At 36.0% G+C, this 13,510-nt stretch overlaps 1 protein-coding gene across 3 annotated transcripts in view; it reads left to right on the top strand.

Moving 5' to 3' along the window:
* The window catches only part of DPYD (dihydropyrimidine dehydrogenase), a 336,246-nt gene that overhangs the window by 100,341 nt on the left and 222,395 nt on the right, over positions 1-13,510 (top strand). For 2 of the 3 annotated variants that reach the window (XM_085068147.1, XM_085068146.1), the window contains exons 5-6: positions 3,046-3,207; positions 11,776-11,972. In XM_085068147.1, coding sequence (XP_084924273.1) covers positions 3,046-3,207; positions 11,776-11,972 — 359 coding nt within the window. Of the gene's footprint in view, positions 1-3,045; positions 3,208-6,780; positions 6,926-11,775; positions 11,973-13,510 lie in introns of those variants that run through there. The other variant, XM_085068148.1, reaches the window with a different exon arrangement.

The following is a 13,510-nucleotide window of genomic DNA, read 5'->3' as shown; positions in this document are numbered from 1 at the left end:
ACTATATACTTTTTGATACTCTCATTTGAAGAGGGTGGAGTTTCTTTTTTCTCAGGTGCTACCACTACTAGTGGCAACTGCAGGAACTCATGATCGTGACAGAAACATCTCAAAAGTTCCCAAATCAGGGCTCTACCTTCATATACTCTATCATGTTTCCCTCAAAGTAAGAGTTTAGCAGCAGCTGGCCTTACCCCTAGTGGGACTTAAGTTCCAGCTTCCTGCTTACCAAACTGTGGTGTGGTGTTCTGAGACAGATTCCCTCAGATACCTCGTTAAGAAACCATGATCTTGGTCCTATACCTAGAGTGGGCCTGTCTCTCGGAAGTCACTTGTGCTTTAACATAGCTTGTCTATCTGTAGCATAGCTGTGCTCAAAATTTGTTTTCAGCTTGCAAAAGAAGTAAGATGTGCCAGCTGTGTTGATGTTGCTTGTATTGGCACAGCTGAAGTGTGAGAATGTACGTTATATATGTAAGAAAATTAATTTTTAAAAAGGAATATTCAACAGCTTTGCAATCTAGGCATAAGAACTAGATCTGTATAATGATTTTAATCATCTGAAAAATGTAGAAAATCCTTAATGAAGTTGCTTAAGTGGAAATGCCCTTTGTTTCCATTGAACCAGAGTTAAAGATAATAAACTTAATAATCCTGGACAACACAGAAAGGAAAACTGTAAGTCTAATATATGTGAAACATAAAAGAGAACAAAAGTTCATTGAAAACCATTTTGTCTTTGAGTTAGTGAGAAAAATCACCAGTACTAGTTTGTAATTATTCCTTTGCAGTGGAAAAAGGGATGGCTAGATGTAATTGCCTGAGGAGCAGGCATCTAGTACCACTTAAGATGCTCCAGGGTATCTAGGCTGGTCTCCCAGTGCTGCTTCAGAAAGATGTGGGTCTCCTGCATTGACTGTCACTTCTGCTGTCTGCAAATTTGTGTGTCAGTGACATTTCCAATATAACTGGACTTCCATATTTTGCTGCCAAATTGAGGTTGCAGTGTCTTTACAAGTTTTTTGGTTTTTAGCATCCCTAATAGTCTCTGACATCAAAACAGTGTAATTCATCTTGAAGAGCAAAAATATTTGCTAATATATACAATTTTAGTTTAACTATTGCTCCTTTACATTGGAATAAAGAAGAATAAAATGTGTTATTAGTCACCACAGGGGAAGTGGTTGAAAATTCTCTCCAAATAGGTTTATAAAGGCATTGCCTGTTCAGCCAGGATTAGAATTTCAGTGGGGTGTAATAGTATCCAAGGAAATCCCATGAAAGTACTCCTAGGCAGCTGGTTTGTGTTTCCAAATGATGGACAGAGGCTCATGGTGTGCAGTAGACTAGCAACTATAAGCAAGAAGTCCAGTTACATCTGCAAATACATTTCTTGAATGTTGGCATTTTCTTGGTAATCTCTGTATATATCATCTGGTTTAACTTTAGAGAATTGTGTGCTCAGTCTCATAATGCCTGTAGTGAATTTGAACCTCCCAAACCAAAGTCTTGTTACCCATTGTTGGTTACATTGTCAGATCTTGACTCTGCTCTTTTTATTCCTCAGTGAAGTCATACTCTGTGTGGCAAACCACTTGCTTTGAATAAACCCTTCTGTGTGCATTAACCTACTTGACAGAAAGTCACAGGCATTGCACAGGGCTTGCTATCACCAAGTACTTTGCAGTGCTTGAGCACTACATCTTTCTGTTCTGAGTCAGCTCTCCTGGGGCAGAACAGGTGAGGATACATGTTATAAGAAACAGTTTCTTACTGGTGATGGTTATTGAAGATTGGAATATGGAAGAGGTGGTGGTAGAGGAAGGAGACATTGACTTTCAGCCTCTCAGTTGCTTCTGGTTTGAAGACAGCTTCCGTAGAAGCACATGACTTTAAAAAGAAAGTCTAGCTTTAACTCATCTTCATGGACTTTCCTTGGTGGATCTTTTAGAGGGGGTGGGAAAAGTGGTAAAATTAAGGAAGAACTACATTCCACAATGGACTACACTTCTGTATTCACTATACGTGAGAAAATATAGTATGTAAACACTTTGCTTTAATTGCACCATGATTTCATTAACATAGGTGCAGAACTTCCATTCATAGTTCTCTCCCTTTAAATGAGATCTTCAGGTCACTTCTGGCATTTCCTCTGATACTCCCTCTTAAGAGAATTATCCAGCTCAAAAACCACTAGGGCTTGTTTTCTCATGGCAGCAGACTGGGAACTTGCTAACGTCCATTCCTTAGAGTTTCATTATGGAAAGAAATCTTGCTAGTTCTCAAATATCAGTTGACTAATCCTTTTCTGAAGAAGTCCACTGAATACTGAAAACCTTTGAAGTTGTGAATTGTATGTAACATCTTTAATCAGTTCCCTGGTTTGCTATATAGTGAAATAGGAAAATAAGTATTTGCCCTGATCAGCGTGTGTTGAGGAAAAAGAGTTCAAAAAAGAACTCAGTAGTGCAATATCTGCAGGTGGCGACATGGGAAGTTTCCTCTTCTCATCATGTCTGGGAAAATTGGAACAACTGCTCTGGTGTGAAGTGCAGACAGATCCACAGAGATGGTGTGCACAGATGTGTAAAATAAGCTTTTAATTCCTGTGTCATAGAGAACTGATAATGTAACTGCCACTTTCTGGTCAGGCCTCTAAACAAGGGCTGCAACTCAGCTACAACCCAATTGACCTAGCAATGGAGAAAATATTTTCAAGTGCATAATTCGGCAATTGTAATTTTTGAAGGTAGATGTGTCAAGCTACTAAAAATCCTACAGCCACTTCAAACTGAAGGTGCTTTTAACCATTTTGCAAGCCAAAAAGCAAATTGCATAATCCACATTTTTTACTGACTTTCTTTTTTCTCTTTGATGGAATTTTGTGTAACATGTTAGTATATTAAAGGAATATCAGGGTTATTTAGCATATATATTTATATATTATTTTACCAGAAAGCTACTCTCTCTTGAAGCTTTGAAATTTTGCTTCCTTGGTATGTGACTGTTTTTTTTATTTTTTCTTCCTTTCTTTTTTTCCTTCAGAACTATTATGGAGCTGCTAAAATGATTCTTTCTGACAACCCTCTTGGCCTGACATGCGGAATGGTGTGTCCAACATCGGATCTCTGTGTTGGTGGCTGCAATTTGTATGCCACTGAGGAAGGACCAATTAATATTGGTGGATTGCAGCAGTTTGCTACTGAGGTAGGTAGGAAGGACTTGCAAATTCTTCAATTATTTGTGTGTACTATTGAGAATTGCCTGTAGTTGGCTCTGTTAATGAATTTTGTCAAAAAAGTTCATGTTAATAAAATAAATGCATGGAAAGCCAGAATAATCATCCTTTCTCTTACAGCACACTCAAAAGCTTAGAAATGCTTTCATAATGCAGTGCATTGTAGGAACATAAGGAACATTATTTGTGATTCTCTAGACGTACTGGTGTTTGAGACAATTTCTTTTGTAATGAAAGATTTATCTCAGACAGGTGAAATTGTGGATGTTACTCAAGTAGGCTGCGTAGGGGAAAAGATCAAGTGCACCTGTATCTGTAACTGCATATTAAGGAGATGTAGAACTGTTCTGGGCACAGAGTAGATTCTATAGCAGAATTAATGTGCATTTATACTGGCTTTGAGACAAAGAATAAGCTTCAGATGATGTTTTCATTTTATTGTACTGTTTTGCCAAATCAGATGATGTTTTCGTTTTATTATACTGTTTTGCCAAACCTAAGTAAACACGTATTTTGAGGTTGACCATGTCCATGTGTGTCTGTTTATATAGATGCAGATTCATGTGTGTGTGTGTAAATTTATTAGTTCATAAAGGTAAGTGCAACTTCTGGCTACTGAAGCAAAAGTTGTTACTTACAGCTTCATGCTAGGAATTCTTCTCAAGGGTTTCTGTTGAGGTTGCTGTGCATTGCTTGTGATTATGTAGCTTTAATTCTCCAATTTCAGTCTAAAGAAAGACAGAGGCAACTGCTCATTTGTTTACTTCTTTTGAAGGCATGGAGAACTTTTACCTAAGTCAGGGTCTCAGATGGTACCTTATCTGATCTGAAATATCATTGGGTAAAAATTGTGATTATGGCTTCTGTAAAAGTTAGGAAGTTGTGGCTGTATTAAAAGTTGTGGCATATGCATGTGTTAAGATTGCACATTTCTATGCAGTCCTCATCTAATATGCATGCTGTATTTGGTATCATGAACCATTTGACTGATCTTATTTACAAACATGCAATGAAGTTACAGTCAATTTTGCAAAGTCTGGGAAAAAAACAACTTTGTTGGACAGACCAAAATAGAAATGCAAATCAATTTGTAAGTAACAGATGATGTCTATAAGACTAGTTTTTTCCTCTGGTGTCATCCATAGACTTCACACCCTCGTCTCAGAGGCTGTGGGTCATACTTTGATGAGGAGATATTGCTACCTGCTGCTGCTGTTCTCCTTTTATCTCTTTGTATCCCTCCTTTCTTCTCTCCAGGACGCTTGTAAATCTTCTGGAGCACCTGATAAACTTTTCTGCTAGCTGTTTGCTGAATCTTCTCTCCTCTCTGTCATTTAAGTAGCTATCCACTTCAATTTTCTTGAGATTTGAACACACTAGTGTAAGAATCAGTACAGCTTAGAACAAAGTTCCCATCTACAGAATGAGACTAGAGACACTGAACTGTATTAGTCCTATGTGTATATTCAATAGCTGGGTTTTGTTAGTCAAGAGGCACTTTTATTAGCTTTTCTTCTAGTGCCCTTTATTCCATATAAGAAAAAAGCTAGTATTTGTTGCAAAGCAGAAGACTTCTTTTTTCCTTAACCCCCCCCACAAAACCAAACATAAGGAAACCAAACCAACTGACCAAACAAAAAGATTAAGCAGTTGTCAAGTAGATCATAAATACAATGGTGAAATATTACTGTTTAGGCACCAAATGCAAGTAATATCTGTTATAATTTGATTTGTGTCTTCTTTTAGCCCTTATGCTATGATTAATAGAGAGGAATTACGGCTTGATAGATAATGCTAAATATCTGCAATTTTTCTTCAAAAATCTTTAGAAATCTATTAAAAAAGCTCAGTGCTAGCATAATGATTGATACGAAAAATGTAGAGGATGAATAGTTTTGAATGGATTTGCTCCAAATGTTTCAACTTTGTTTAAAATTATATTAGTTTCAGGAGTTCTAACAAAATAAAATTGCTATATAGTTCTATATGGCGCTCCAACAAAAAGAACGTTTCAATGAATTTTATTATCCTTAGTATTTTCATCGCATCTGTATATCTAGTATATATAAAATGTAAAAGAATGTAAAAAATTAGTTGTTAAAAACCTTTAGGTTTACTGCTGTTTAACAAAGAATTTGTACGTATCGTAGTATTCTTAATTAATAATAATAGGCAGTCACTTTTGCAATTAGTGCTTTTTTACTTTTCAGTTAAATTTTACTGTGAAAGTAGGTGTAGTTGAAATTACATAATGGTATGAGTGCTTCCAAGTAACAATCATTATAAAAATATGGATTGTAATATTGAAGAAAATTGTAAGGTACTACTGTTCATACAAAAATTGGCCCAGATACTGCAAGTAAAGTGTGTTCACAGCTCTACCTATACAAGTATCTTAGCAAATTGTATAATTTAGGCATGCAATATGTGTTAGTCTTAATGAGAGCTGCATGGTGATTCTCATGCATGGTGTAATATTTGTCCCGCAGGGGCTTATTTACTGAAAACTCCATTGTGCATGAAGCCAGTTTTAGACTTTTTTTTCCCTTGGAATTAGTCTGAGGATCATACACTTGATGCATTACGAGACTGAGCAATAATAAAAGGGCACAACTGCTAGCTGAGATAATAGATAAAATTGCAGTAAAGCAGGAATGTGGATTTAAAATGGAAAATATATGGGTATGACGTATGCCCGTTTGTGCTTCTGAACAATGACTGATCATCTGTTCATACTGCAGATAAAGCTCCCTAATTGTAAAATATTTGTCTTGCATACGGTAGAACAATAAAAAAAAATGGCACCTTATGCCGCCTGCATTTTCCTTCTGCCCTTTCATATAGTTTTGTAACTATGTTTGGCTCATTCTCAAAGTGAATTGTAATCCAGCCTGAAAAAATGTGAATTTTGACAATTAAATGTTTAAGTGGAAAAAAGGAAACGTCCGTTTGTATTTGTGATGTAGAATGTGTATACTGGGATGCAGTTACCATGGTAACTATTGCATCTAGAGAATAACATGGAATAAAAGCTCACTATTATAAATGACGAGTGTCAAGCTCAGGTTACACCTGCTACTGCACAGGTCAAAATTATATTAATGTCTTTATCTGTCTCCTTTGCCCAAGTACTTCAGAATCAGGAATCATCCATTTTTTGAACACAAGTTCAGTGAAAATATACTGAGATTGCAGTGACAATACATACAAGCATGAGGTATATGGCTGTCAGTCCTAAAATGAACTAAAATCACTGGTTACTCAAGTACAAGTTTGCAAGCTTGTAATAAAAAGGAAGCGAGATCTATTACATTGTCTGCTGTAGTATTAGTAAGAAACCCTCAAATTACTACATTTTTGGATAGACTTCATTGATTCTAAAGGTTCTCCTTTGCTTCTGTTTAATCATTCTGAATGGTACAGCACAAGCTAAATAGAAAATGTATTATTTTAATCTCTGCATACTAGATATAAATGCTAGTTCATTTAGTACTGTGGTTCTTATGCCAGCTACAGTTCTGATGATTTGTTCCTCTTTGCAGATACATTCTGACAGCTGTTGCAGCAGAAAGGAATTGGAAAAGGAAATTTGATATGTGTTTTTCCTAAAAGAGGCACTGTATGAGCTTGCCTGCTGCTCACCTAGGGACATCTCAGCAGAGCACCTGTGCTGGGACTAGGGTTCTGGTGAGGGTTCTCTACAGCATGTTTTACAGATGTTAAACATTGTTTTTTTTAAGGCTTCTGCATGAATGTTGCTAGGTCTGTTTAGTGGTGAGATTCATGAAACGTTGAGATTTGGACTCTGCAATGTCCTAGATCTGTGGGATTTCTTATGACTAGAATAATGGAGGTTTGAAAAGTCTTTAATGAGATGTTTTAGGCCCTAGTTTTGTAAGCACTCACCTACTTCCATAAAAATTTGAAGTATTGCAACTTTCAGTCTTAAATTGTGGAAGGAGGATCAAGAAGTTCCATAACTAACATGACTGTGGAAAAAACACTTCCTATGCCATCCACTGGAATTAAATGGAATTAATTGGGGAATCATGTAATTTTACAACTTCAAGAAGATTATTGTGTACGCAATTTGCTTCATTTTGTATTAAAATGTGTGCGGAATATGATTTTCTTCTTTAAATATTCAACTGCCCCATATTAATGTGAACCAGCCTACAGATGAATATCCATGGAAACCAGTGGGAAAGTGTGAAACTAATAAAAACAGTTCCTAAATGTTCCTGATTTCGTTGCCTGTATTTTACTGTCTGTGCACTCGTAAAATCTGGTAACAATTCAGTGTACACTATGTTTCACACTAAAACCCTGGCTAGATTCTAATGTCTATGTCAGTAACTGTTTGATATCTCACCATCTTAGTGAAGGATATTTAACTGTAAACCTGAGTGATAAACTTATTTATAGAGCATTTTAAGCATGGAACCAAGCATTATATCAGAAGACTATAAAGGATTTAGTTATGAAGTCAAAACTTATATTACTGAAAGGTTAAGTTGTCTTTCTGTGAGTCCTCCCAAAATGTGTCCTTCTGTGTTTATCTTGGATATACAAAGTGAGTACATTTTGATAGTCTTGTTTTGTAGGATTAGGCAAAGGTTTTTTGCGTTTTAACACTTAAGATTAAACTTTCAATCTATTTACTGTTTTATTTAATACATTCTTTGTCATAGTCCAAAAATCATTTTAAGCAATCATGGAATAATAGAATGGCTTGTGTTGGAAGGGAGCTTAAACATTAACCAGTTCCAATTCCCCTGCCTTGGGCAAGGACACCTTCCACTAGACCAGGTTGTTTAAAGACCAATCCAGCCTGGCCTTGAACGCTGCCAGGCATTATGCAATCATAAATGTTGGAAAAGATCATCAAGTCCAACCTTTGACCTAAACCACCTTGTCAACTAAAACATAGCTGTAATTGACTGAAATTAGTTACTTTATTTTAATTTGTATAAAATTTGAGGTAAAAATTGTGAATGTCAGTTCTAACCTGTTTTAATGGTTTTTAATGCTTTAGACTCATTTAAGTCATGCTTACTGTGCCATAAAATTATTTTCATCTTGTTAGCAAAATACATTTCTCTGAGTCACCTGCTACTCTCTGCCAAATGTCATATCTTTTCATCAAAACATTCTAATACAAGAGTGGTGTTGTTAGGAAAAGAAACTGAACTTTAAAACATGGGGAAAACAATAATCTTTTCCCTATCTGCATTCTGAAAAACAGCTGAAATGAGTTGACTAAAACTTTCTAGGAAAACTAAGCTGGAATCAGGTTCTCAGCAATTGAAACCACTGTAGTTTGCTGAAGTGGGACATGTTGTGGAACCTGAATACAAACTCGTGCTCTGAGTTATTTTTATGTATGTTGGAATTATGCTCTTTGTTGAATGCTTTGGAACATGAGCCAACCCCTTTGCAGTGAAAGGATGTTTTATTTACAGCAGAGAATGCAACAAACTCTTAGATTTCGTACTGTGGAGAACCATGCTGTAGAGAGCATTGGGCAAGTGCACTCACACCTTTACACATTGAAGTGATGCAAATAGGAAAAGTGTAATCTATTTTAAGTGTATGAATCAAAGGAGAATTTCTTTCAGTTGTTGGGACTTAGCAGAATAGATAGGCTGTTTTGATTTGGTCAAATTGGATCTCACTTGTGGACAAAGTCGCCATGTTTGATAAGCTGGGCTATCCTTTGGAGGACCCTAATGGACATGAGACATAAGAAGTGGACAGAATCAATGTGGGTTTAATTTTAATAGGCCCTAGACAGTGAAGTAATGATAATTGCTTAGTATTTGATAAAAAGTTGAAGAATAAATTCCTAATGTTATTAATGTCTATTATTAGTGTATCTAATCTCTTTTGACAGTGTACGAGAGAAAGGCAGATATGAGGATGATGATTGAGTCTTTTCACTGCGTCTGCTTTAAAATTCATCACTTGGTCTCATGTTCCTGAATGGGTCTTGGTTAAAAAGCCCTGCAAAACAAAGGCAAAACTACATCCAAACAGAAAAGAAATAATTTTTTTTTAAGGAAAAGTGGAGAGAAGGGTGATAGTATTAAATGCTACTTGCATCCTGAACACAGTCTGAAGAGATAAGAAGCAGAAAGGATAGTTGCATGTAATGTGCCACTGGACACTTGCTTGCCAGTTACTCATCTCTGGCCACCAAAGGATTTGTACAGAGGAATTCAGTGATATTTAATTAGGTGAATTACAGTTTAGGGAAACTTCACCATGAGGTGAGTAAAAATCCTTTGAAATGCATTAAAGCAGTTTGCTATTTTCACACAGTTACCCTGCCAGCCTTAATATGCAAAACTGCCACTGAATTCCAGATGGCAAGATATTGGCACACAAGCTGGCTGTGCTGCATAAAGACAGTTTCACCCTGTTTGCAAATAGGCAGAATTAAAGTTGACCATTCAGCCTGAACTCCTAGAATTTTCTGCATGAGTGCTTGGTTTCTGAAGCTTAACACTGCACTACAGCAGTGTGGAACTTTAGTGTAGATGGGTATGACTATTCAATAATACATATAAAAATAGTTATGCTAACAATAAAGTAAATTTAGTAGTAAATTTGTTAAGCATATGCATATTCAGAGTGTTCAATATGCACATTAAATATGCAAGTTATATAATTTTTGTTACTGAATAGCCTTCTAAAACAACTACATGAGACTAATGAAATTTTGGTATAATTCAAGCAATTTCTTGCAAATGTAACAAAGCAGACATTTTAGAAATATCCTTTTGCATTTTGGTTATCATAGTCTAGTTTCACAGTACAATATGAGCTTTTCAGCCTGTGAAATCCATTAATAACCACATTAAGCTTTCCCATATTGTATGAATTGTCAGCTTTAAATGATTCTTTCTTTAAAACAATTATCTGTCTCTTGCTTCATGCAGTTTGTTAAACTGCAATGTCAATTTACAAAGACTGGGGGAGTTTGACACAGAAATTTTAGAGAGGGAAGGAACTAATCATTGGTTTACCTAGCATGAGTGCTCAAGTGCACATGAAGAAAATGAACATTGATTCAAAATATAAATTAAAAACTCTAATCATGAGTGGAATTGCCAAAGTTTAACTTGAAAACCCTTTGCTTCTCAGGTTCTAAGGAAAGTAAAATCTGTTGATAAGCTTGTTAAATAGTTTAAATATGATATTTATTAATACACATGACAGTGTATGTATTTTAGAGAACCAGTGAGTACTTGGGGAACACTGTTCTGCATTGAAATAGGTGGGGAACAGCGTGGTCTCATGATAGTTTTATGATGCAGCATTGAGTAGATTTGTGAGATGACTGAGAATCCCCATGCAATGCACTCTTGAATCCTTTTGTCTGCTACAATTATCTACTGCTTGAGGTAAACATTTTTCCCCTAATGCCTAAAATAAAAAGAAGATGTAACTGTGCTCTTCGATGCTTCTAATGTTTAGTAGCCTCTAAAGCTGCAAGTCTATTCTTTTTCCTTTTGTAGATCATACAAGATAGAGACTCAATTCCTTTCCCTACAATGTGTATAAGTGCAGAGGACACTGAAGTCAAGCTTGGGGAATGCAGAATATTTCTGCCTTCACTTCTTACCTGTATACCTGAGTAAAGAACTGATTTAATGCAAATCTGAAAAAACATGTGACATTACAACTAGGTTAGCAGCCCATTGTGTTGGTTTCTGTAGAAATGCTCAACAGTGGGCATAGATTGTTCCAAAGTACTTTTTTAATAGTCAGGACAGATTGGAGCAGATCACTGCCATTAGGCAGGTGAAAGAATAATTGGGGCATAGGGAGAGCAGTCAAACTTTCAGGTATGTCTATAGTTTTTGGAAACCCAGTTAAAAAGAGGACAATATATGAAACAGATAAGAAACTAAAACAAAGTCCTGTAAAAATTGTCTGAGAGGAGGCATCTAAAGCATGAGTTACCAAAGAAAATAACAGCGCTGAAGACTGAGGGTGGTTGCTGGTAACCATTTCAAACACACCTAAAGTTTTTGCCTACCACCTCTAAAAAATCAAGCTATAAGTGATATATCCAGAATCATACAGGTTGTCTCTCAAAGAAGCAAAGCCTCTTTACTGGCACTGTTATCCTTTGCATTATTTGCAGAAGTATTTTTCTACTAGTAAGAATAATTTGTTTGCAGGGAAATTTTTTGGCATTGCGGAGATTCTCTGCCATCTGGCTGACTTCGCTTTCTTATTCTGTTACTGGTAGTCTGGCTCCGTCTTCTCTGTAAAATTCACAGTAGTGAAAGATCTGACTTCAGAGATTTTTAAGAGAAAAAGCCCCGCAAAAGGACCAAACCCTGCAAACACCATCCCTCACAAATGCCCACATCATGTTGTTTGGAAACCCCTATAATGTTGAGAAGCAATCTGCTATAATGTATCAGCTATGTGACAGTACTAGCAGGAGCTTCCATCGTGTCATTCATAGTAAAATTTAAGGAGGGTATGTAAAGTACTTAACCTGTTGATCTGTTGCTTTTCAGGTTTTCAAAGCCATGAATATTCCTCAGATCAGAAACCCTTCCTTACCTCCTCCAGAAAATATGCCTGAAGCATATAAGGTGAAGATAGCACTTCTTGGTGCAGGACCTGCAAGTTTAAGTTGTGCTTCCTTTTTGGCTCGATTGGGCTATTCCAACATCACCATATTTGAAAAGCAGGAGTACCTTGGTGGCTTAAGGTAATAAAACAGTGACAACAAAGCACTGCTTAGAATTATTGTAGAAAGCATAGCAAAAATGTTATACATACATCCTTTATATGTGATCCCTCTACTTTTAGCAAAGAAAGAGAGTAGAACATTACAGATGTGGAAAACTAACTTTTATTTAAATAAAATTGATCCTTCACGTTAAAAGAGGTACTGTCACAGGAAAGTTTTAACTGAAAATCTGTTTGCTATCTCCTATATTCTCTTCATATGACCTGCTAGATTCCAGTGTGCAATTGTTATTATCAAATTAACACTTTAGAAAGTTGTTTCAGGAACCATTTTCCCTTATCCAAAAATTTTAAAATAAGATCAAGTACCAGTAGCCCTAGTGAAAGAATGTTTAAACTAATTTTATGGAAAGTTTTCAATTTATACTGCTTTCATGAATTACCTTATGCAAAAAATGGTGATAGTGAATAAATCCATCCATAGATTTAGCAGACTATACCATATGACTGAAATAAACTCCCTGCAAATTTCAACCTTCAAAAAGGAAGGTACTTTTGCAGTTTTCCTGTATGGTAAACACTTGGCTGATACAAGCATGGTGTCATGTCCTCTTCACTAGAAGATGAATTTTTGCCACTGCAGCAATGGCTGTGATCAAATCTAGTAGGTTTGTTGGAACCCCTGCATATAATTCAGACACTGACTAGTGGATACCAACCCATTCAAAATCAAAATTAAATTCTATAATGTAAGATGTACAAGACTATAAAATGTATCCTCAGAATGTCTTTAAAAATAAAAAATGTAATGAAACAGAGAGAGAAAGAGGGATGCACTTACATTTCTCAATGCAGCATCACTGAAATCAATAGAGTTGACACGGTTAATGAATTTGATCCATAATGTCATAATGTCAAATACTTATTCAGTGCTCTGCAAGAAAGAGAATCAATTCTGGAGAAGTTGAACCGATTACTTGCATTTTTCCCAGTGAGGTTCAGAATTATTCTACCTAATTACCAAGGTGTTAATCCATAGGCATTTAACTGTGAAGCTGTTTTACTTGAACTAGTTACCATAGAGGATTACAAATTTAGTATGTGAAATACCTATTCACCTGTTGAGTAGCACATATTGTCATAAGTACCAGATTAAAATCAGTTTTGCTGCTGTAAAGTAGTCAGAATTAATAAATGTTTTTAACAAAGAGGCTTTTTTTGGCAAACGGTTGGACTCAGGTAGGACTTGTCAATGCAATACAGGACTTGCTGCAGTTGCTTCAGTGCTGATAGTCCAATGCTACTGCTGCGTAGTATGTGCTAGTGCTTGATTGCTTAGTATGTTACTTAGTATGTGTATTTGAAGTAGCGTGATCTTAAGTTCTTCATGATTTAAGCTGAATTTTAAATAATGCTTTGTCTGTTGTTTCTCCTACTGTAAAAAGCCTTACACAGTTTTGCCTGCTCCGTAAGTATTCTTAATGGTCGAGGAGTGTATTTTAAAATGTATTCCTTTCTCTTGAGTCTTAAAGAACACATATCAAACAAGGTCAAATT

Source organism: Lichenostomus cassidix, chromosome 8, assembly GCF_008360975.1.
Source record: "Lichenostomus cassidix isolate B80296 chromosome 8, HeHo_3.0, whole genome shotgun sequence".
NCBI classification, from domain to species: domain Eukaryota; kingdom Metazoa; phylum Chordata; class Aves; order Passeriformes; family Meliphagidae; genus Lichenostomus; species Lichenostomus cassidix.
The sequence above is the reverse complement of the archived record's forward strand: the minus strand, read 5'-3'. Positions and strand labels throughout refer to the sequence as shown.